We start from the raw sequence: 24,867 nt of genomic DNA, 5'->3' as shown, positions 1-24,867 counted from the left end.
AGGCAGGATTTTAAGTAAACATTGTTCTGAAAGAAAAGGTCTGAATGGGTAAATTGCTATGCAGAGCACAAAGTTTTTTAATGCAATCTTCTATAAGAAGTAATTAAAATTTAAAAGCCAAACAGTCTAACAACAAATGTGATTTCTTTTGAGATAAACTTCATCTATCAGTTTCTTCCTCTGTTTATCCATCATCTCAAACATCAGAATCACTACACTGGTAATCTTTATGGTGACATGTGATACTATCTTTTGAAGCTAGTCTGACTTTCTATAACAACTACTTTAGGAGTGGCATTTCTAAAAATAATTTTATCCAATGTATGCATCAGTCATATTTGAGGACAGACACAAGAATTCTAATAAAATTGGTAAAGTTTTAGAGCACTACACAGGTATTAAAACATGATCTGTACCCATAGGGGAGAAAACAGAAAAATCAAACTTCTATAAATGAAGGAGATTTTGGATACTTATAGTTGGCATAAAAAAAGAAAACCAAATTTTACACTTTCATCAGACATTTTTACAAAGAAAATGCCTCAATTATCATGTCTTCAATGTCATTATTCTCATACATATCCTATTTAATAAAGAGCTAATATGCTAATTAGACTGAACAACAGAACGACCATCCAGACAACTGTCCGGATGAAGCTGGAGCTGTGAGGGCCGGCCGAGGCTGCGAGGGGCTGCAAGGGCTGGCTGGGGCAGCCGGGGCTGTGAGGGCCAAGCCCCTTGCACGAATTTCGTGCATCGGGCCTCTAGTATATATATAAATTAACTGAAGTGATGCAGAAAGCCACAAATGAGAAAAGGACACTAAGGTTTTAATAAGGGGAACAAAAGTTATTTTCACCAGTATAGATTCACATTACAGTACACCAATATTGACAGCATTCTCTTGTCTATTTTTGGTACAGAAGATGGTCTCTCTCTACATAACCTTGTAAGGCTTCGGTAACTAAAACATAAAATAAAACAAACAAAACTCGCTCACCCACCCCCCCCAAAAAAAACCCCCAAAAATAAAACAAACCAACAAACAAAAAAAACAGCCTATTAGTTTACAGTTTATTTTAAAAATTCTGAAAGACACTGCAAATTCTAAACTTTTAGTAGTGCTACCCATACACAACCATGTGGTCAAGAACCCAGTAAAAGAGCCAGCCCCCTTCAAGGAAGCGGTGCAACAGTAGAATTGTGCAATATGGATGTTTCTTACTACAAGGAAAAAATTATACATGGCACATTCTCATTCATATTTTGTAATGTAAAAAGTTACAAACATACCTAATCAAATAAATAATAAAAAAATTTGAATGTATTTATTAAGTATACTAAAACAACTACATAGAATAATGGCAACTTTCACTCACAGATTATTTACATGGTAATACCCAGTGTGGGTACACTGCTACAAAACTCAAAACAGAAGAAGTAAACTTGAAATGTTTTCCATAGTAAAGATCTAGCAGCACGACTACCTAATGCTGTTTTATCCCGAATGCTTCTGAAATGTTCTTTTTTTAGTCTGTGTCTTCATCCAGTTCATAATAGTCTTTATCATAAATATCTTTTACTAAAAGAACCCGTACAAGCATATTTTCCAAGGTGTTTCGGTCCAGTGAAGTCGATGTGTACCAGACAGGGCTATCTGTAGAACTAGAGCATTCTGGTTGCAAATAAAAAACATCCATTCTCTGATTAAGATTCTGTGGACTTTGGGAGAAAGGAGAAAGTCAATTTTACAGTGTATATACAAAAATTCCCCACAACTTTCTGTTCTTCTTTCAGGAATATTTCCATGACCACTAACCACATTATGTGGTCTGAACATATGCACCTCATTACCTACGTTAAATACTCTACCCTTCAGATATTTTGAAAGTTAAATTTCTGTGACAAAAGATTATTTTCCATCATAATTTAAATCATGTTCTTCACTGAATCCAAGGCACCATTAATTGAAATATTATTTTAATATTTCCACCAAACAAGTAAAACACTGCCAATTATAATTTTTAAATGCATCAATTGTAACATGCAGCCGAGTTTCAGAGATGGTAAAATGTGAAAAATGTTTCTTAGAATTGATGAAATATGGTAGCACATAAAATAAAAATACCAGCATTATACAATAGAGCTTAATTTTGAAAATACCAACAAGATAACACTCAAATAGGAATTTCTGATTAACAAATAGTTACTACCACTGGAAGATCTTGATTCTGTTGCAGCCAAAGAGGGCCATCCCCAAACCATCACCAGAAGTATTACCATCATGCTATGGGTAACATTACTATTTCTATGGGTTCTTGAGAGCTAACTTGGGGACCTAACAATTTATAATAATAAAAACGTAATATGCTAATTAGACCTGATAGCCAAACAACCTTCCAGACGTCATTCCAGACGTCCTTCCAGATGAAGCTGTGGCAGCGGGGGCTGAGGCAGAGACAGTTAGGGGCGATCAGGCAGGCAGGCAGAGACAGTTAGGGGCGATCAGGCAGGCAGGCAGAGACAGTTAGGGGTGATCACGCAGGCAGGCGAGTGCTTAGGGGCGATCAGGCAGGCAGGCGAGTGGTTAGGGGCAATCAGGCAGGCAGGGGGACATCCCCCAAGGGATCCCGGATTGTGAGAGGGTGCGAGCCGAGCTGAGGGACCTACCACCCCATCCCCATGCACAATTTTGTGCACCGGGCCTCTAGTAATTTATAAAACTGATTATACAAGAAAATATATTCATGCTAACCTTTTGAAAAACAGAATGCATATTTAATGGACAAGTATAAAATAATTTATGGTCTCTAAACATATCATTGGTTTAAAATATTTTTAAATATCTGTTGGTATCAGATTAGGGGGAAAACAGTGGTATAGCTGAAAAGCATAGTGCTTTCAGAACACTTTTATTTTTCAGACCTTCTTAAAGGGCAATTTTCTCTTAAATGTATATATTTCATTTTCCTCTCCCCCTATTTATTCTACCTTTGAACTTACCTTTTGTCCATAGCATGGCAAACTATAGCCCATCACTTTTTGTGTAAAGTTTTATTGTAACACACTCATGACTGTTACTTATATACTAGAGACGTGGTGCACAGATTCGTGCACCAGTGGGGTACCTCGGCCTGGCCTGCGGGATCTAGCCAAAACCAGCTCTCCAACATCCCTGAAGGGTCCCAGATTACAAGAGGGTGGTTCTGGGGTGATGCACCAGGAATTGGGCTCCCTCCTCTCTGGTTTCACCCGAGAACCACAGCTGCCAAGTCACCACAGCTCAGCAGCCCCTGTGTTGAGCGTCTGCTCCCTGGTGGTCAGTGCACATCATAGCTACCAATCAGATGGTCGTTTAGGCTTTTATATATGTATATAGATAGTATATGGCTGCTTTCTAGCTATAAAAGCAGAATTGACAAACTGCAATAATTCTGTAGCCCGAAAAATGCCTAAAATATTTACCTGATCCTTTGCAAAAAAGATTTGTGCCCCCTACTTTACAGTCATTAGAAGTGCTATAATTTAAAAGTTTACAGGATTATGAAAAGACAGTAAGTAGTAATTTCATTAGTAGAGAACTATTTTTTAACATATGCTTGAATCCTAAAGTATGAAATATAAACTGGTATTTTATAATATTGGGACTAAAAATGTTATAATTAAATGGACTTAGATATAAGTGAGAAATCTAAAGAAGGATCAGTGGGAAGTGTCACTTCTTGTTAATTTTAAATTCAAGGCAGCTAACAAATGATTTTTAAAATTAAATATCATTAACACTTACCTTTTAGACAAGTAGCATTCAAACATTTTCACAGGACATCTAGAAGGATTGGCTGTATTTTCAATTTGTTCAAATACTGGCTCATCATCTTCATGTTTTCTTTTTCCAGTAGTAATTTTATCTTAAAAAATGAAAATTATATGAACTTCCTAAGCCCAATCTTGAAGAAAGATAGTACTACCTACTCTATTCAGTCCTAGTATCTGTTTTACCAAAGAATGGGACTAGGTATCCTTCAGAGACCTAAGTGTGGCTTCTGGTAATTCACAATTTTTCAAACAAAATGAACTGAGATGTTTTAAGGAGACATAGTCTGTCTTATTTTTATGAAAATGACAGTCCTAGGGTTCTTAACAAGTGGCCTAAGTAGTCTTTAGTAAGGCAAAGTTTGGCTATCTCTGTCACAGACAACCCCAAATAAAAATCTGTTATATACCTTCATTATCTGTTCCACATAAGGAAGACACTTGATATCGAAGACATGCTTTGTTTTCCATTGTTAAAGGATTTTTTTTCCAGTGCCTAAACACAGTGCCAAAGGAAAGTCTTAAGTGTTGTTCCACTGTTTTCAGGCCAAAATACTTAGTGTTAAAGTAGAACAGGGTATTCAGAAGAGCTACTGGAGAATGTGAGCCTAGTTGTTTTATCCTCCAGAGATAATCTTCTTCAACTCGAGAAAATATTGACCCTTAAATAGAGAAAAATATTTTTTAAAAGTTATAATAAAGAAAATAGTTTTCATTTACCAGCTAGACAGAGTTAATTTAAGAACAAACCTATTGCCATCTTCCATTCACACCAGGTCAACTGGAATGAATTTCAGAATTTTCTATGCAGCTCATTAGCAATACGGAGGCTAGGGAACACAAGAGACTGGAACTAGCACCTCTGCTGCAAGGGTCTGGATGTTTACTTCTATTCCATAGGATAAGTAGACAATGGTCAGAAAGGAATTTAAATCTGTAGAATTCCTGAGAAAAATAGGTGATTCCATTCATAAACATTTTTACTTCACACATCTAAAACAGAGGTTTATTTACATCATACTCTCCACTTGGGCTTAAGAAGTAAATATCCAGTTTCTTACTCCAGAGAAAGAAGGCCACATTTATTACAAAGCTCTTCATAAACACTAGTTATCAACCACATTCATTTCTAATTCCTCAAAAGATGAACCATTGAGTTCACAAATAAATACTCTGAAAAATATGCTAATTTAAATTATTTCCTTATTATATTTAACTAGAGGCCCAGCACGTGAAATTGCGCACGGTAGCCAGCCGCTGATTGCAGCCCCACCCACCACTGTACACCACATTCACCACCCCACCCGCCTGCCGCCCGCCTTGCTGCAATCGGAGCCTGTGGGCCGCGGGGAAGGGACCAAGAGGTGCTCAATGACCTCTTGGTGACCGACGGTCGTTTGGTCGTCCTGGACACTGGCCTTTTATATATATGTGTGTGTGTGTGTGTATACATATATATGTATATATATATATGTATATATATTTATGAACATTCTGTAAAATTAAAAATCCCAGTAGCAAATTAGCAACAGTTTTATTTCAAAAGAGCATTACCATCTGGAAGTATGCTTGGTTGCCAACTTCGGAGGATTTTATTCAATTCTTGCTCAAATGTCTGGTATCCTGGATCGATAAATATGTTGTCTTTTCGATTACTACCACACAAGTACTAAAAAAAAAAAAAAAAAAAAAATCTTGAAGGAAAACCAGCTAATTATAAATAGTGACTATATTATTTGTATTCTATATTATTTAAGAAAAAATAAACAAATGTTATAAGAGAAACAAGCACACTAATAAAACCTGAGAGATTACTGGCTTTTACTACATACCTAGAAATCATAAAGAATCATAAGTTGCCAATTACTGTTGTTTTTAAAAAACTCAAAGTTGAAATACACACCCAAGAATCCAGAGTGTAAGAACTGGATGAGAATCTATGGTCTGTCAGATAAAATACAGAATTTCTGGCTCCATTATTCATTACATAGCACATAGAGAAAACAAAATTACATCTGAAAGTAAGAGTAATTAAATTATCAATGACTAAAGAAAAATTCTGAATGGTGAGGTCAGGATGAAAGGTTACTCTGCAGCAATGTGAGGGTCTCCTCCAGCACTGACTCTGTTAGGCTAAGGAATGCTTTTTCCTGACTGCATCTCTATGCTTCACTCTCCTGAGTCAGAACAAATTCATGAATCTTATAATTTACCATGACAAACCTTAACAGTGAAGGTTGTTCAGGGATGATTTAAATGAAGTTAAGATAATCTCCAATGGGATTTTAAAATGATATAATATCAAAGTAAAATGTATGACAAAAATAGCACAAACAACAGGAGACAGGAATTAGTACTACACTGTTGTAAGGTTCTTACATTACACAGTAAGGGGGGTACTATAATATTTGAAAGTAAATAATGATTAACTGTAGGTGAGTATTTTAAATATTAGAACACCACTAAAAACAAATTTACGTATGAAAGGAGACTGTCTGGATGTGTGTGAGTGAGGGAGGGACAGTTAAATCCGGCAGGAGCAGCAGGGGATAGCAGACCAGGCTCTCTTGAACAGGGAGAGACTACCACTGCTGCAGGCACTCACCGGCCTGTGGGACTCAGGCACGGAGCCCACGCCATCTTGAAGGGGAGAGTGGCCTTTTCTAGGAACTCATCAGCACCACCACCCAGACAGGCCTTGAACACTGCACACGACCCAGCAGCCACTCCAGCCAAAATCCTGCTGCCCCACCTGCAGACCCGCGGACCCTGGGACCTCCACCTCCAAAGGGGCACTGCCCCTGCAGCAGTAAGTGCAACTTCCCCCGTCCCCAGCAGAACTCCGTACACCACATTCGCGTGTTTCTACTGTGCAGGCATCCAGGACATACCACGCCATAGGCAGCGCCTGGGAGCCACTGGGAGCCCCTGCTGGGTGTGATTTTGTACAGACAAGGGTGCGCTACCCCACAGTAGAAATTCTGAATTCCCTCTTCCTAAATAACTGCCCACAGACACCCCAGCTGCACAACTTCAGCGCCAGGGCCCCTCAGAGTGCGTCAGAGCTCTGCGCCGGCAAACGCACCACCACAGTCACGCATTTCCAAAGGGCAGGCACCCTGAGCCCATCTATCCACAGGGCGCTTGTGGGAGCTGCTGTGAGCCCCGCTGGGTGCAATCTTGGACAAACAGGGAGGCACTCCCCCCAGCAGTAGAAATTCTGAATTCACTCATCCTGGATACCTGCCCACAGAGGACTCAATTCCGCAGTTTTAGTGCCAGGACCCTTCAGAGTGCCAGGGCCCTTCAGAGTGCTTACTGCACCTCGCTGGCCAACGCACCACGGGTGCCCCTGTAAGCCGCCACTGGGAGTGCGCACCTATCCACCATAGGTGCAGCAGCAAAAACTGCGTCTTCCCACCCCACAGCTGCAGAACTCTGGACACTACAGTTGCACGCTTTTCCAGCACGCAGGCCTCCTAAGCCCACCACTCCACAGGCAGCCCTTGGGCGCCTCTGTGAGCCCGCGCTGGGCATGCACTTATACAAACAGGGCGCATTGCTGGGCTGTAGAAACACTGAATTCCCTCTTCTGGTATACCTTCCCACAGACACCACAATCCCATGGCTTCAGCGCCAGGGCCCTTCAGAGTGCGTCAGTACACCCTGCTGGCAAATGCACCATGGGTGCCCTTGTGAGCCACCACTGGGGACACTTGTATCCAACCACAGAGGCAGCAGCAAAAGCTGTGTCTGCCCATCCTAAAACTACAGAACTCTGAAAACCACAGTCACGCCTTTCCAGAGCGCAGGCTCCATGAGCCCCATCACCCCAACAGACGGTTCATGGGTGCCATTATGAGTTCCCTATGGGCATGCGCAATTTCAACCAAGGGCGCAAGACAACAAAAATTGGGACACCCCCCTCCACAGCTGCTGACTTCTAGACACCGCAATTGCACCTTTCCAGCTCGCAGGCCTACATCAAGAGAACCCAAATAGCTCAAGTAGGAAGCTACGCTAGATTACCAAGCCCAGGAGACTGAGAGATCACACCAGTAGAACCATCCCCAAAAGAACCTGGGTAGCAAAGCAATCGGATCTACAATTAAAACGTTACAGAAAAACATGGGAAGACAAAAAAGCAATCCCCAAAGGAAAGAAAAAGAGGAATCACCAGAAAGGGAGTTAAATGAAATTGAGGCTAACAACATATCAGAGAAAGAATTCAGAATAATGGTTATAAGAACGTTCAAATGGCTGGATGACAAATACATACAACTCAATGAGAATTAAGGAGCTAAATGAGAATGTCACCAACATGAAAAGGAACCAAGAGGAGATGAAGAACGACACAGCTGCAATAAAGAACACAATGGAAGGCTTAAACAGTAGACTAGAAGAGGCTGAGGACCGCATCAGTGAATTAGAAGACAATGTAGAAAAAACACACAAACACATCAGCGACTGGAAAGAAGATTTAAAAAGCAAGAGAAGAGCATAAGGGATCTTTGGGACAACACAAAATGAAACAACACTTGCATAATAGGGGTACCAGAAGGAGAGGAAGAGAAGCAATGAATAGAAAACCCGTTTGAAGAAATAATGACAGAAAACTTCCCTGATATTGGCAAGAAAAAAACTATGCAAGTCCAAGGAGCACAGAGTCCCAAACAAGATGAACCCCAAAAGACTGACACTAAGACACATCATAATTAAATTGACAAACACCAACGACAAAGAATCTTAAAGGCTGCCAGAGAGACAGAAAGTTACCTACAAGGAATCTCCTATTAGAATATCAACTGATTTCTCAACAGAAACACACCAGGCCAGAAGGGAATGGAATGAAAGATACATAGTGACCCAAAGCAAGGGACTGAATCTAAGAATACTACACCCAGCAAGGCTATCATTCAAAACTGAAGGTGTTATCAGGAGCTTCACAGACAAAAAAGGGCTAAGATAGTTTATTATTACGAAGCCAGCAATGCAAGAAATGCAAAAGGGACTGCTGTAAAAATAAGAAACAGAAAGGCAAGAAGAAATACAAACATTAAGAATAAAAATGACAACAAACAAGTACTTATCAATGTAACATTAAACGTAAATGGATTAAATGCACCAAACAAAAGACATAGGGTAGCTGAATGGATAAGAAAACATAACCCATATATTTACTGTCTGCAAGAGACCCACCTGAGAACAAAGGATTCACACAGACTGAAAGTGAAGGCAAGGTAAAACATTCTTCAGGTAAATGGAAATGCAAAAAAAGCTGGGATTTTGAAACTTATATCTGACAAAATAGACCTCAAAGTAAAGGCCATAACAAGAGATAAGGAAGGCCACTACATAATACTAAAGGGAGCAATTCAACAAGAAGATATAACTCTGGTAAACATTTATGCACCCAATACAGGAGCACCCAAATACATAAAACAACTTCTGGAAGATATCAAGGGAGAGATCGATAGCAAGACAGTCATAGTAGGAGACTTCAATACCCCACTAACACCACTGGATAAATCCTCTAAACGAAAAATCAGCAAAGAAACAGCAATCCTAAATGACTCACTAGATCAGATGGACTTAATTGACACCTTCAGAACATTTGACCCCAAAGCTACAGAATATACATTCTTCTCCAATGCACACGGAACATTTTCAAAGGTAGACCACATATTAGGATACAGGCAAAGTCTCTTCAAATTCAAGAAGACTGAAATCATATCAAGCATCTTCTCAGACCATAATGGCATAAAATTAGAAATCAACTACAATAAAAACAATGGAAGAAAAAAAAAATCCAACACTTGGAGGCTAAATGGCATGCGTTTATTAAACAATGACTGGGTTACCAACGAGATCAAAGAAGAAATTAAAGTCACCCTGGAAACAAATGACAATGAAAACACAACAATCCAAAATCTATGGGACACAATGAAAACAGTCCTGAGAGCAAAGTTCATAGCTCTACAGGCCTACCTCAAAAAACAAGAAAAAAATGTTAATAAATGATCTAACCTTGAAATTTAAAGAACTAGAAAGCGAGCAACAAGAAAAGCCCACAGTAACCAGAAGAAGATAATGAAGATCAGAGCAGAAATAAATGACATAGAGACCAAAAAAACAATACATAACATCAATGAAACCAAGAGCTGGTTCTTTGAAAGAATAAACAAGATTGATGAACCTCTAGCCAGGCTCACCAAGAAACAAAGACAGCGGGCCCAAATAAAATCAGAAATGAAAGAGGTGATGTAACAAGTGACCCCACAGATATACAAAGGATAGTAAAAAAAATACTATGAACAACTCTACTCCTCCAACAAACTGGACAACCTCGACGAAATGGACACATTCCTAAAAAAATACAAGCTTCCAAAACTCAATCAGGAAGATTCAAGAAGCCTGAATAGGCCGATAACTACTGATGAAATTGAAACAGTAATCAAAAAGCTTCCAGCAAACAAAAGCCTGGACCGGATGGCTTCACAGGGAAGTTTTACCAAACATTCAAAGAAGAACTAAAACCAATCCTTCTCAGACTATTCCAAAAAATTCAAGAGGAAGGCACATTTCCAAACTCTTTCTATGAAGCCAGCATTACTCTAATCCCAAAACCAGATAAAGACACCACAAAAAGGAGATATATACAGGCCAATATCCCTGCTGAACATAGATGCTAAACTCCTCAACAAAATTCTAGCAAACCGGATCCAGCAGTACATCAGAAAGATCATACACCATGACCAAGTGGGATTTATTCCAGGAATGCAAGGCTGGTACAATATCCACAAATCAATAAATGTGATATCTCACATAAACAAAGTGAGAGACAAAAATCACATAATCATATAATTGATGCAGAAAAGACATTTGACAAAATCCAACACCATTTTCTGATAAAAACACTCAGCAAAGTGGGAATAGAGGGATTACACCTCAACATAATAAAAGCCTTATATGACAAACCTACAGCCAACATCATACTCAATGGGCAAAAACTAAATCCATTTCCACTAGGAACAGGAACAAGACAGGGATGCCCGCTTTCACCACTCCTGTTCAACATAGTACTGGAAGGGCTAGCCATAGCAATCAGACAAGAAGAAGAAATAAAGGGCATCCAAATTGGAAAAAAAGAAGTAAAATGGTCATTATTAGCAGATGACATGATACTGTACATAGAAAACCCTAAAGATTCCATCAAAAAATTATTAGACTTAATAAATAAATTTGGCAATATAGCAGGATACAAAATTAACGCCAAGAAATCTATGGCAGTTCTATACACCAACAATGAACTTACAAAAAGAGAGACTAAGAAAACAATCCCATTTACCATCCCACCAAAAAAATTAAGATACCTAGGAATAAACCTAACTAAGGAGGTAAAAGACCTATTCGCAGAAAACTACACAACACTGAAAAAAGAGATAGAGGAAGACATAAACAGATGGAAGAACATACCATGTTCATGAATTGGTAGAATCAACATCATTAAAATGTCCATACTACCCAAAGATATCTATAGATTCAATGTACTCCCCATTAAAATACCAACAGCATATTTCACAGACCTAGAACGAACTCTCCAAAAATTCATCTGGAAACAAAAAAAGACCTCAAATAGCTGCAACAATCCTGAGAAAGAATAACAATGTAGGTGGGATCTCAATACCAGATATCAAGCTGTATTACAAAGCCACTGTTCTCAAAACTGCCTGGTACTGGCATAAGAATAGACATATAGATCAATGGAATAGAATAGGGAACTCAGAAATCGACCCAAACCACTATGCTCAATTAATATTTGACAAAGGAGGCAAGACCATACAATGGAGTCAAGACAATCTCTTCAATAAATGGTGTTGGGAAAATTGGACAGATACATGCAAAAAAAATATGAAACTAGACCACCAACTTACACCATACACAAAAATAAACTCAAAATGGATAAAGGACTTAAATGTAAGACGGGAAACCATAAAAATATTAGAGGGCTCTACAGGCAGTGAAATCTCAGACATATGCCAAAGCTGTATCTTCACCAATACAGCTCTTAGGGCAATAGAAACTAAAGAGAAAATAAACAAATGGGACCACATCAAAATAAAAAGCTTCTGCACAGCAAAAGAAACCATCAACAAAACAACAAGAAAGCCCACTGCATGGGAGAACATATTTGCCAGTGTTATCACTGATAAGGGTTTAATCTCCAACATTTATAGGGAACTCATACAACTTAACAAAAGGAAGATAAACAACCCAATAAAAAAATGGGCAATGGACCTAAATAGATACTTTTCAAAAGAGGACATAAGGAAGGCCAAGAGACATATGAAAACATGCTCAAAGTCACTAATCATCCGAGAGATGCAAATCAAAACAACAATTCGGTACCATCTCACACCTGTCAGAATGGCTATCATTAACAAATCAACAAATGACAAGTGCTGGTGAGGATGAGGAGAAAAAGGAACCCTCGTACACTGCTGGTGGGAATGCAGACTGCTGCAGCCACTGTGGAGAACAGTATGGAGTTTCCTCAAAAAAACTAAAAATGGAACTCCCATTTGAACCAGTGATTCCACTTCTAGGAATATATCCCAAGAAACTAGAAACACCAATCAGAAAGGATATATGCAACCCTATGTTCAAAGCAGCACAATTTACTATAGCTAAGATTTGGAAACAGCCTAAGTGCCCATCAGCAGATGAGTGGATTAGAAAACTATGGCACATCTACACAATGGAATACTACAATGCTTTAAAAAAGAAGGAATTCTTACCATTTGCAGCAGCATGGATGGAACTGGAGAACATTATGCAAAGTGAAATAAGTCAGTCAGTGAAAGAAAAATACCACATGATCTCACTCATTTATGGATAATAAATAACATTTAAACCTGATGAACAAAAAGATAGATACAGAAGCAGAGAAGCATCGAACAGACTGTCAAATTACAGCGGGAAGGCTGGGGGAAGGAGGGGAGGTAAGAGATCAACCAAAGGACTTGTATGCATGCATATAAGCATAACCAATGGACGCAAGACACTGGGGGGTGAGGGCATGTATGGGAGTGGGGTTGGGGGGCGATGGGAGGATATGGACACATATAATTCTTTAATCAATAAAAAAAATTGGGGAAAAAAACAAATTTAAGAGGCATAAATAATAAACCAATAGTAGAGACAAGATGGAATCACAAAAAAATAACTAATGCAAAAAAAAGCAGAAAAACACACAAAATAAAGAATAGACATAACAAATACAACCAGCAGGATGATAGATTGTAATCCAATGATATCGGTAATTACAATAAAACCTTAATATAACAGACCAATCCAAGCAAGGGGATGTCTGTTAAAGTAGGTTTTCCAAAGCGTATGTTAACAAAGTGACAAGTTCATTTGTTTTTACTTACGTAGATACATTTATGTGATTAAAATCAAGTATGTATGAAAAGTTTAATTTCACAGAAAATTTTTCTATATGTATTACTATAATTTTAAATGTACACTGAACAGGTCTAGTAAATGCATGTACCTGGCTGGGGCATGGTTTAGTGCATTCAGAACATCTGCTGGCTCTCCTTAAAATTGCTGCAGAGCCCTAGCCAGTTTGGCTCAGTGGACAGAGCATCAGCGTGTGGACTGAAGGGTCCTGGGTTCAATTCTAGTCAAGGGCACATACCTCGATTACAGGCTCTAGGGCAAGTGCAGGAGGCAACCAATCAATGTTTCTCTCACATCGATATTTCTGCCTTTCCCTCTCTCTTCCACTCTCTCTAAAAATCAATGGAAAAATATCCTCAGGTAAGGATTTAAAAAAATGATGTTGAAAAACAAACATATAAATAATAAATAAAATAAAATAAATAAAAACTGCTGCAGAAAGTCATACCACTGGACAATAGAACCAATTACTGCATGCAATGTGGTGTGATCACATGCTAATCATTCACCAAACACTGTTTATGATTTAACTATAACTGTAGATATATATTTATTTATGTCAGTGAAATTACTAGTGTTTTTTCCAACATAGAGCCTATTTGCTAAAATTTGTTAAAATTAACAGTGAATTAATAACAACAAAAATAACCTGTTAATTTAATTATAAGCAAATATTGGTTAAAAGTTTTAAAATTAACAAGGTGTTAATTTTCACTTATGAGATACGGACAGAAATTTTGTTCATTAAATCCAAAGTCTGTTAAATCAAGGTCTGCAAAATTGAGAATTTACTGCACATCGAACATGTTTAAATAAACAAGGCATGCGGCCCACCAGCCGAGAGTTTGACATGCTTGCTGTACAATAAATGTAAAAGGTCTAAGCTAGAGGTCTAAGCTAGGGTCAGCAAACTAGTGTTCTTGAGCCAAATCTGGCCCACTGTCTATTTCTGTAAATCAGGTTTCCTTGAAACACAGAAACACTCATCATTTGCATATTGTCCAAGAATGCTTTCATACTTCAATGACAGAGCTGAATGGTTGCATAGCAGACTATGGCCTGCAAAGCCTAAAACATTTACTCTCTGGTCCTTTAAATATATATATAGATAGATAGATAGTTTCTATTGTTTTCAGAGAGATAGGAACATCAATGAGAGAGAATCATTGATTGGCTGCTACTGGGGATTGAGCCCAATACCAGGGGAACTGAACCACACAGGCCAGGCCTCTGGTCCTTTATTTTTAAAGTTTGTTGGTCTAAAAATACCAAGACAAATACTGTCAAATTTTATTAAAGAAAAAAAAGTAAGGCCCAACAATATGCTGTCTACAAAACATCTACTTTAAATATGGAGACACAGATAAGTAAAAAGTAAGTGAATGAAAAAATATATACCATGTATATATAGTAAACAAAAATAAGACTAGTCCCAGCCCAGTGACTTAGTTGGTTGGGGCATTGTCCCATACACCAAAAAGGTTGTGGGCTCGATTCCTAGTCAGGGCATGTACAGGAGATAACTAATCGATGTTTCTTTCTCTATCTCCCCCTTCCTCTCTCTCTCAAATCAATAATATATCCTCAGGTGAGGATTAAAAATAAGACTGAAGTACTATCATCTGAGTTGGCCAGTTGTTACTCCTACCTGTCAGAAGGAAAGTTAGCCAGCATAATTTCAAAATGGTAGTATAAAAATTCCTATCACCTTTCAAAAAGGATGACAGTTAGACCAATTAATTGCCTGCCAATCAATGAAGTGACAATGATAACAAGCCAAAAACTACTAAGTTCCCAACTCAGCTCTGAAAAGGCTTCTTCAGGCAGTCTATGATAAATTCAAAGTTCTGCTGCCTTTATTACTAGAATGATGACAATATGCTTTGTTAGTCATTGTTGTAGTATGGAAAGCAATACTATATTATCATTATTATTGTTAATTCCCATTGAAGGCAGTCCCAACTTATAAATACCTCACCTGCCCCACCACCAGAGCCTTGAGACCAATGGGAATTTGGTGAAGAAAAAAACAAAGCTGTGATTCCAGAAGCAAAGCAAAGAGAAGCTGTCAAGATAGCAGCACCTTTTGGGGAGGAACTGCAGAGAAAATGCCCTGACAGCATAGGCCTGTCGGATTAGCAACAAGCTTAATTAAAAACTAACCTTCACAGAAAGTCTTCAATCTGATTTTACTTAAACTGCTTTGAAACAATATTTGACAGAACTAGAAATCCATAGATAATTTTAGAATCACTATACAGAACAGCATGAAAAAATAAAAACAGTGTGATCCAACCATGTAATTTTAAATTTTCCAGTAGCCACATTTATAATTAAATATAATTAAATATTTTAACCCAATATATCTAAAACATGTAATTTCAACAAATAACAAAAATTAATGAGACATTTCACATTTTTAAAAACTTGAATTCTTTAGAAATCTGTGTGTATTTTACACTCAGAGCACTTCTTATTTTCAAACCAGCTACTTCCCAAGGGCCCTGTTTGTTATGGATTAGTATTAGTAGATATCTATCTCCTTAAGCAGAAATTCTGGTACTAGTATCTGAAAAGTAGAATTAACGTCCCATACAACATAATTAATAGGCAATTGAAAAGCATGTATTTTAGAGAATATGTTCAGAACATTAACATGTTTGTTTAAACAGGTATTTGTCAGTAATATAGGAAATAAATATTGTCAAAGAATGTTTTGAAAAGCTAGTTAAGCAAGAAACCTATTACATATAACAATATGCATAATAATTTATAAAATGTTGAGACTGTAAGACACTCATACGGTAATTTGAGGAATATTGGATATATTTAAGAGATTCTACTATCACATCACTAAAATTGGTAGTCTTATTAAACGCTATTTGTAAAAAGTTTCATTAAGAAGAATGTAAACTAACCCACCATTAATTTAGCTACCAGTCAGTAGTTTTACACAATAATTTATGTTTCAATAATAATATTTCAACTTTCAGCTGCCTATTTCCAAGGGAAAAAAATGTTAAATGTAATCTTTAAAAATGCTTAAAAGCTTTTCATGTTTCACCCTGGATAAAAAATGAAGTCTACACATTTTATCAAGGAATACAGGCCCTTTGTGACATGACTGTTATCCACTTCATACTTCACCCATCCTCAGAGACCTCCACACTTCTGCATTCCAGCCATGCCAAGCTGCTCCTGGAAAACGGTGACCTTATGTATTTTTCTCTATCTCTGGAATGCCATTGTTCTTCCATCATCCTGTCTGCCTAGTGAATTTGTATGTATTCTTCAAATTTCAATTTAAAGGTCTTCTCCACTGTTTTATTTTCTCTGATTACATACTTAGGTAGACTCAAGTAGTCCTAGTTCTGTGCTATGACCATACTGTGAGTACAGGACTATTTAAATATTATATAGTTGTGTGTTCCAGATCCTTGAGCGGCACATATTACAGTGACTTAAGTCCAACTGCTTACCAATTTAGACTCAAAATGTATAAGCTATATAACCTCAGCTGAGCTGCTTTCCTCTATTTCCTCATCAAAAAATGATGATAATAAGAGTAGAGTTATTGAGAGAATTAAGTGACATGCTAAGCACTTTGAGCACAGTGCATGGAAAGCAGTAAATAGTTAAAAAAAAAATAGTCATCTCCAAAGTATACTCCAATGTTCAGCATAAAGTAGGACTTTTAACTACTGTTTCCTGAATGAAGCAATGAACATCGGATTAGCAAAACTCTGAATCCACCACATCATTGCTGGGAAACATAAGGCAAATTCTTAAGGCTCTTCTAGGTCAAAGAAAGATTAAGCAAGTTAAAAAATGTTATATATATTTCAATAGAATTTAATTATCAGGGAACTATCTATTTACACAGAACTCAAATTAATGAGCCATGAAAGTGAGTTTATATATTTTTTAATTTAGTAAATGGAGTTAACACTCTCTTAAAAAAACTATTTCCTCCAGATAAAAGACTTAGCGTGTTAAAATAAAACATTTTGGGAAAGTGACAAATAACTACTGTCTATAACAAGAAACTCTCATTAACTGAAAGGGATAAGCAACCCAAAAGACAAAGGAACAATTAACAGAAAAGCAAATCCAAATAGCCAATAAACATAAAAAGATCCACACAATCCTTTTGTAAAGAAATCTGGTGACATGTTTTAGGCTAAAAAATACACGTTATCTTGTGATCCAATAATATCCTTTCAGGAATTGTATCTCCTAGAAATAAAAAAACCAGTTCTTCAGGATAATTATGTAAGATTTGGGGGAGAAGGGAAAGGAAGTGTACACTGTTTATCTCTAATAGAAAAATTTTATGAAACAAAGGGAATGATCATCATTGTTGAAATGATTATGTTAACTGTCTTATGAATTATAATACATATAGTTGAAAGTCTGCTCTGGCTGACTTAGAGAGACAGCCACCAACATATAGAGAAATAGAGGGAAGGAAAGTAATATTCAAAAGTGTATAATATGGTTCCCCATTCTTAGTTGATCGTAACTTCTATATATCTTCTTCCATGTTCATAAAAAGCAAAGCTGTATACACACCTAGCTAACCATATAGGGTGGAGATAATTAGGAAGAAAGGACATCCACAATTCTACTTATGATGAATTTGGTGAGAGGCATGTGTTCACATATGTAAGAAAGTATATGAAAGAATTATCATGATGACTACAGTATTTCATATAATTTTGCTTTCTTCCTCAAACATTTCCATATGACAAGGCTGAGTGTAGACAAGTGTGTAGAGCAACAGAATCCACATACACTGCTCATGGGAATATAAAGCAGGAAACTTTGGAAAATTGTTTGACAATTTATAAGAAACATAAGTATACCCTATACTCATAAATTCCACTCCTAGACTTTTTTTTCCAAAGAAAAATGAAATGTATAAATGACTTGTACAATAATGTTCATAGCAGCTTTATTCACAACTAGAGGCCAGTGCATGAATTCGTGCACCAGTGGGGTCCCTTGGCCTGGCCTGTGGGATTGGGCTGAAACTGGCTCTCTGACATCCCCCCGAGGGGTTCCAGATTGCAAGAGGGCGCAGGCCAGACCAAGGGACCCCACGGGTGCATGATCAGGGCCAGGGAGGGATGAGGGAGGTTGGCCAGCCAGGGAGGGACCACGGGAGGGCTCTAGGGCATGTCTGGCCCGTCTCACTCAGTCCCGATCTGCCGGACCCCAGCAGCAAGCTAACCTACTGGTCGGAGCGTCTGCCCCCTGGTGGTCAGTGCATGTCATAGCGACTGGTCGACCAGTCAACTGTCTGCCCGCCTGGTGGTCAGTGCATGTCATAGTGAGCGGTTGAGCGGCCTTAGCTTATCATTAGCGTATTACGCCTTGATTGGTTGAACGACCAACCGGCCGATAGGACACTTAGCACATTAGGCTTTTGTTATATAGGACTATATAAACTTTTAACAACCATCATTCCTTATACAATCAGGAGAAAAATCAGCTATTTATTTATGAAGGAGAAAAAATGGTACATCCCCTTCCACAAATATCAGTTCAATATCTATAATTATATTTAATTTCTCATTATATAATGCAGAAGTGGCTATGTACTTCTGGAAACATTCACAAAACTTAGTCCTTACAACTAAAGATGTTATTCCTTCTACAGACCTATTCAGAGAAAGGATACTTCTTCAACATTAACTTATTTTTATTGTCACATGTGAACAAAACCAGTAAGTACAACAAACAAAAATATGTACTCTTCTAAAAATAGCTTCTATTTCTGAACACATCCTTGAAGGAACATTAAACAGCAATGGTTTCTGGAAATTATATTTTAGATAATTTATCTTTGCACTGAATTTTCAGATTATTTTCAAAGTTTATAATACCATATAGTCCTTTCTCCAAAGGTGTGAAAATATGTCCAATGATGAGAACAAATTACCGTATTTTCCGGCGTATAAGACGACTGGGCGTATAAGATTTTCCTGGGTTAAAAAGTCGTGTTATATGCCGAAAAATACGGTAGTCCAATATAGCTAATCCATTATATCTAATCCCATCAATATGGTCCAATATACTGTATTTTCCAGCATATAAGACGACTTTTTAACCCAGAAAAATCTTGTACGCCCAGTTGTCTTATATGCCGGAAAATACGGTATAAAACTTTTTCAAATTGTGGTAAAAATACACAAAACATAAAATTTAGCATTTTAATCATTTTTCAATGTACATTTCAGTAGTAAAAATTTTTTTCGCCCAACCAGCATGGCTCAATGGTTGAGTGTCAACCTAAGAACCAGGAGGTCATCGTTTGATTCCCATGCCCAGGTTGTGGGCTCAATCCCCAGTGTGGGGTGTGCAGGAGGCAGCCAATCAGTGATTCTCTCTCATCACTGATGTTTCTATCTCTCCCTCTCCGTTCCTCTCAGAAATCGATAAAAATATATTTAAAAAATTTTTTTTGAGGAAACTAATTTCAGTCATAAAGAACCAATTTTATTTTATTTACTTTTGTAAAAAATGTTTTGATTGAGAGAGAAAGATAGAAACATCGAGAAACATTAATCAGCTGTCTCCTGCAACTCAGGCATGTGGTCTGGCCAGGAATTGAACCTCCTGGTGCATAGGACAATGCTCAGCTAACTGAGCAACACCAGCCAGACCATAAAGAACCAACTTTAAAAAGGAAGAAAATTCTGACATATGCTATAACACTGATGACCTCTGAGGACACTCACTATACTCAGTGCAACAGGCCAGTCACAGAGAGAGATATTGTACTTAATTGAGATCCCTAGGTACTAAGACAGAAATTAAGATGGTGGTTGCCGCTTTTTTGTTCGGCTACGGAGAGGGCCGTTGGCTTGGGCCTGCGGTACGCCGCTTCAGCGAGGGGCTCGACCGCGGCCACCCGGCCTGTTGCTTTTCTGGGCGCCACTCCTCCGGCTCCCCCAAGACGTGACGCGCCCGTAGCGCAGCACCGATTCCTCTCGTGCTTTTGGGCGCTGCTCTGAGCAGCGTCACCCTTTATACCAGAAAACTGGCGGGCACTATGGGGAAAAAACAAAACAAGAAGAAAGTGGAGGAGGTGCTAGAAGAGGAGGAAGAGGAATATGTGGTGGAAAAAGTTCTCGACCGTCGAGTGGTAAAGGGCAAAGTGGAGTACCTCCTCAAGTGGAAGGGGTTCTCAGATGAGGACAACACGTGGGAGCCAGAAGAGAACTTGGATTGCCCTGACCTCATTGCTGAGTTTTTACAATCACAGAAAACAGCACATGAGACAGATAAATCAGAAGGAGGCAAGCGCAAAGCTGACTCTGATTCTGAAGATAAGGGAGAGGAGAGCAAACCAAAGAAGAAGAAAGAAGAGCCAGAAAAGCCTCGAGGCTTTGCCCGGGGTTTGGAACCGGAACGGATTATAGGAGCTACGGACTCCAGTGGAGAGCTCATGTTCCTAATGAAATGGAAAAACTCTGATGAGGCTGACCTGGTCCCAGCCAAGGAAGCCAATGTCAAGTGCCCCCAGGTTGTCATATCCTTCTATGAGGAAAGGCTGACGTGGCATTCCTATCCCTCAGAGGATGATGACAAAAAAGATGACAAGAATTAACTCTCTTGAGTACCAGCCCCTGTCACATCTGACTGTGGGTTTCAAGTGGGGAGGGGAAGGAGTTCTACTTGTCTTGATACCATAGAAGTGGCTTGAGAAGATGTCCTTTGAAGAGCCAGTATAGTTTCTGTGCCCTACAGCAGCCCAAGTGCTTTAAAGCCGTTCCATGCTGTATAGTTTGCACACCCATCCATGTGGAGGGGAAGGAGGATAAGTGTTTCAAGGCAATTCATTCTGCACTTTGCTGAGAAAAGCGAAGGACCTTCTATGAAGGACAAAACTTGCAGAATGGGTATGTGTGAGAGCAAAAAGATACTGTAGATCTTCAAAGAGCATCTCCACAACCCACAGCCTTCTTCCCAATAGTGTTAACTGCATTTTTACAGCGTAGCATGTGTGTAGTTTTTGGCTATTACTGCTGTATTATTTGGGGGGGGGGGGGGGGGGGGTAGGGAGATGAGTAGGATTGTTTTTATTAAAATTTGGGACCTGGTTGCGGAAATGGTGAAACAATGAAAAGAAGAAACTGCTAATGATTTGGTTTTGGTGTCCAGAATATTTTCTTTTTAAAAAATGTAATTGGCAATCTAATTGAGGACTCTGAGAGACTGTTTAAAAGCTGTGAATGCCTGAAATTTACAGGCCAAGGTGTTCCCTGCCTGAGATTAATTCTGTTTCCAACAAAGGACTAAGCCAGTTGATAAGTTACCACAGCTGCCATTTGGGGCGGGGGGGTTGAGGGGATGGAAATTAGTTGAGAAGGGAATGTCTTTTATTGGAGCATATATATATATAGGCAGATAATTCTGTCTTAGAGGTGCTAATTCTTGAAATTGACAAGACCCTTTCTTTTCTAATTATGAAGCTATAGATATTAGCTTGTCCATCCAAGCTCCTGGCTGAGGTATTTGGGGGGAGGTGAAGTGGATGGTATAGGAGGTGGGAGAATAAAGAGAGGGGCCCATGTTTTTAGGATGGAAAAACTCTTGGAGCCTCTCTGTTTTTTGAACTTTGAACTCTGAAACCATTGGTGACAGGGTTCAGTCACTGACAGCACAAGTTCATTGAATCACTTCAAGAGTTGGATTATTTCAAAAGCCCTGGTCTCAGGAGAAGATTAAACTTTCACTTTCATACTGGGGCAGTGGTTCACTTTAAGACAAAACAAAAATTCTTTTTTTTTATCCCAAGAATGAACTAATACCCAAAATGCTGTCTTTACTCATAAAATCCATCAGTTATTGATATCATCCAGATCTACATCTAGAACTTCATTGTAAAATCCTTTTAGGCATGTGTTAGATTTCTGTGAAAACGTTGTTTTAAATGTAAACTTCATACAACACTGTCAGTTTTTGTTTTAATAAAACTATAGATTTATAATCAAAAAAAAAAAAAAAAAGATGGTGGTTGCCAGGTGACAATGGGGAGTTATTGTCTAATGGATGTAGTTTCAGTTTTATAAGATAAAAACAGTTATGGGGATGGATCGTGGTGTTGTTTGCACAAGATTGTGTATGTAGTTAATACCACTGAACTGTGGTATTAAAAATAGTGAAGATGGTAAATTTATTTTTTTAAGATGGTAAATTTTATGTTACCTGTGTTTTACAATTTAAAAATTTTTTAAAGCTTAAAAACATAATTTATTATCATTCTTTATGCAATAATCCATTTAGCTCAACTCTCTAGTGATATTTGGAGAGCTAATATTTAAATAATCCACCAAATAAAAAGCAATCCAAAGAGAGATTCAACTTCCTGTAAAGGATTATGAGGTCAGCTAATGCCCTTTACTTAAGGAAAATGAAAATACAACATACAAAAATTTCTGGAATGCAGGTAGAGTAGTTCATACAGGAAAATTTATAAGTTTAAATGCTTTACTGGAAAAGAAAAAAGATCTAAAATCAACAATATTAAAAAGCTAGAAAAAAAATTTTTTTTTAAAAGACGGATCAGAGACTCAATTAAAAAAGAAAACAGAAAAACATAAAAATCAATGATACCAAAAGCTGGTTCTCTGAGTAAATCAATAAAACTGATAATCCTTTAGCTGGATCAGCATACCACCACCCTAGCCCCACTGGACCCAATCCCACCAAGGATGTTTGGCCTGAACCAAAGATGTTTCACAGCCTGCAAACAAAGAAGTAACTTGTAACAATGGTTATATTTGGGTCACTCTTCCCATTTTCCAGAACCAACCTTAACCGGCACCTTCCCCTCAAGTGAGATCCAGTAGCACCACCCTCCAAACTCCCAGCAGCCCACCTTGTTGAGCTCAGACTCCTAGCAGAATCCTAAACAGACTGAGTTGGGTGGCTCTAGGACAGGGACCATTTTTCCCTAACACACCCAACCAATGCAAAACCCTTCCTTCACAGGACTAACTCTTGGACTGTTTGGACCTGGTGAATTCTGCTGGCCTCACCCTAAAGATTCCCCGAGGCACCACCGAAAAGAAGTGCAGACAGCCAGGGGTGGTATACCCTGGGGCAGTGGTCCGCAAACTCATTAGTCAACAGAGCCAAATATCAACAGTACAACGATTGAAATTTCTTTTGAAAGCCGAGCTTCTGCGCATGGGCCACGAAGTTTCAATCACACTGTACGTGCACCCGCACGTGGTATTTTGTGGAAGAGCCACACTCAAGGGGCCAAAGAGCCACATGTGGCTAGCGAGCAGCAGTTTGCCGACCACTGCCCTGGGGCATTTATAGAGTGGTCTCAGACTTAGCACTGGCAACTTGAGTTTGAACCTGTATCAGTCTGGTGAACACCACATACTACTTCCTAGTGACTCACTGAGAAACTACCTCATGCAACTCCGGTACCACTGAGCCTGTCAGGTGGATGGGTGGATTTCAGGGTGCCTTGGGACTTTTGCTGACCAGAACCTGGGCCTTGGACTAATAAAAGCTGGACTTGGTGTGAATCCTGGTCCTTCCCATAGACACCCAGGCCAAACAGAGGCCTTCACAAACTGTGATCACTTTATGGCTCGAAAAAAGCGACCCAGGGCCAGTCACAGGCAGCTTCTGACTTTGGCCTGAACCAGAGTCCCTCTCAATAGGCCCCAAAGCTAACACAGGCAATGGCCAGCTTCAGATAATATCACAGCAGTATCCAATTGGCTTCACCAGCAGCATATCCAAAGGGAGATCTCGGCAGGCACCAGACCCTTCTGTGCTTCATGTGGTCAGCACCTGCACAGCAGCTTGTACACTGTAGTCAGGGTCAATCGTCACAGTCAGCCACCCTGAGGGTGAACCCCACATAAGAATGGGCCAATTACAACAGGAGGGCCCACATATTCCACACAAGGGACAGTCCTGGTAATCAAAAAGACTGCACTACTGGGTCATTTGCCTTCTTTCATAATTGAAAGGTAATTAAAATAAATGTAAGAACCTTACATGTATCAAAATCTATTAATAGAAAGGATTAGAATGGCAATGGAGTAACTGGAAGCAACACTGACACTCTCACAGGACCTAACTTTAATTACAATTAAATTACACAAAAACCATCCTGAATAATCAACTGAAGACTAGCTGGAGAGAACCCTGATAACCAAGGACTGAAAGTGGAGACTACATAGAGAATGATAGGAAGTGTGGAGGAGCAAGAGGGCTGGCTAGGCAACCACAGACAGCAGCTGAAATTTCAGAGGACTATCTCAGCTGTGGGGAGTTCCCACTGAGAACTCTGGGGTATAAACACCAAGTTTTTCTTCTTTTTTAAGGTTGGTCAGTAGTGCTATGAACTTCCCTCTCAGGACCGCTTTTGCTGTGTCCCAGAGACTTTTGGTTGCTGTGTTCATTTTCACTTGTTTCCAGGAAGTTTTTGATTTCTTGCTTGATCTCATTGTTAACCCATTAATTGTTTAATAGCATGCTATTTAGCCTCCTTGTGCTTAAATACTTGAGTTTTTTACTGTAGTTGGTTTTTAATTTCATGCCATTGCAATC

The 24,867-nt window shown here is 38.8% G+C and overlaps 2 protein-coding genes across 3 annotated transcripts in view; one reads left to right on the top strand and one right to left on the bottom strand.

Moving 5' to 3' along the window:
• Window positions 1-1,306: 1,306 nt before the first annotated feature.
• ZMYM2 (zinc finger MYM-type containing 2) overlaps window positions 1,307-24,867 on the bottom strand; it is a 195,208-nt gene continuing 171,647 nt past the window's right edge. For both annotated transcript variants that reach the window (XM_028136284.2, XM_054718723.1), the window contains 4 exons: window positions 5,368-5,482; window positions 4,224-4,475; window positions 3,788-3,908; window positions 1,307-1,722 (listed from right to left, as the gene is read on the bottom strand). In XM_028136284.2, the coding sequence (XP_027992085.2) occupies window positions 1,530-1,722; window positions 3,788-3,908; window positions 4,224-4,475; window positions 5,368-5,482 (681 nt within the window). In that variant the 3' untranslated portion in view covers window positions 1,307-1,529. The remainder of the gene's footprint in view (window positions 1,723-3,787; window positions 3,909-4,223; window positions 4,476-5,367; window positions 5,483-24,867) is intronic.
• On the top strand, window positions 20,128-21,319 carry LOC129149751 (chromobox protein homolog 1). The gene has a single exon (XM_054718724.1). The coding sequence runs from the start codon at window positions 20,336-20,338 to the stop codon at window positions 20,891-20,893; it is 558 nt and encodes a 185-aa protein (XP_054574699.1). The 5' UTR covers window positions 20,128-20,335; the 3' UTR covers window positions 20,894-21,319.

The sequence above is a fragment of the Eptesicus fuscus genome, chromosome 7 (genome assembly GCF_027574615.1).
Source record: "Eptesicus fuscus isolate TK198812 chromosome 7, DD_ASM_mEF_20220401, whole genome shotgun sequence".
Classification (NCBI taxonomy): Eukaryota; Metazoa; Chordata; class Mammalia; order Chiroptera; family Vespertilionidae; genus Eptesicus; species Eptesicus fuscus.
This window is presented reverse-complemented; position numbering and strand designations above follow the sequence as displayed.

Excerpts from the sequence above, each read along its gene's own strand:
- LOC129149751 (XM_054718724.1), top strand. The coding sequence starts at position 20,336 with ATGGGGAAAAAACAAAACAAGAAGAAAGTGGAGGAGGTGCTAGAAGAG.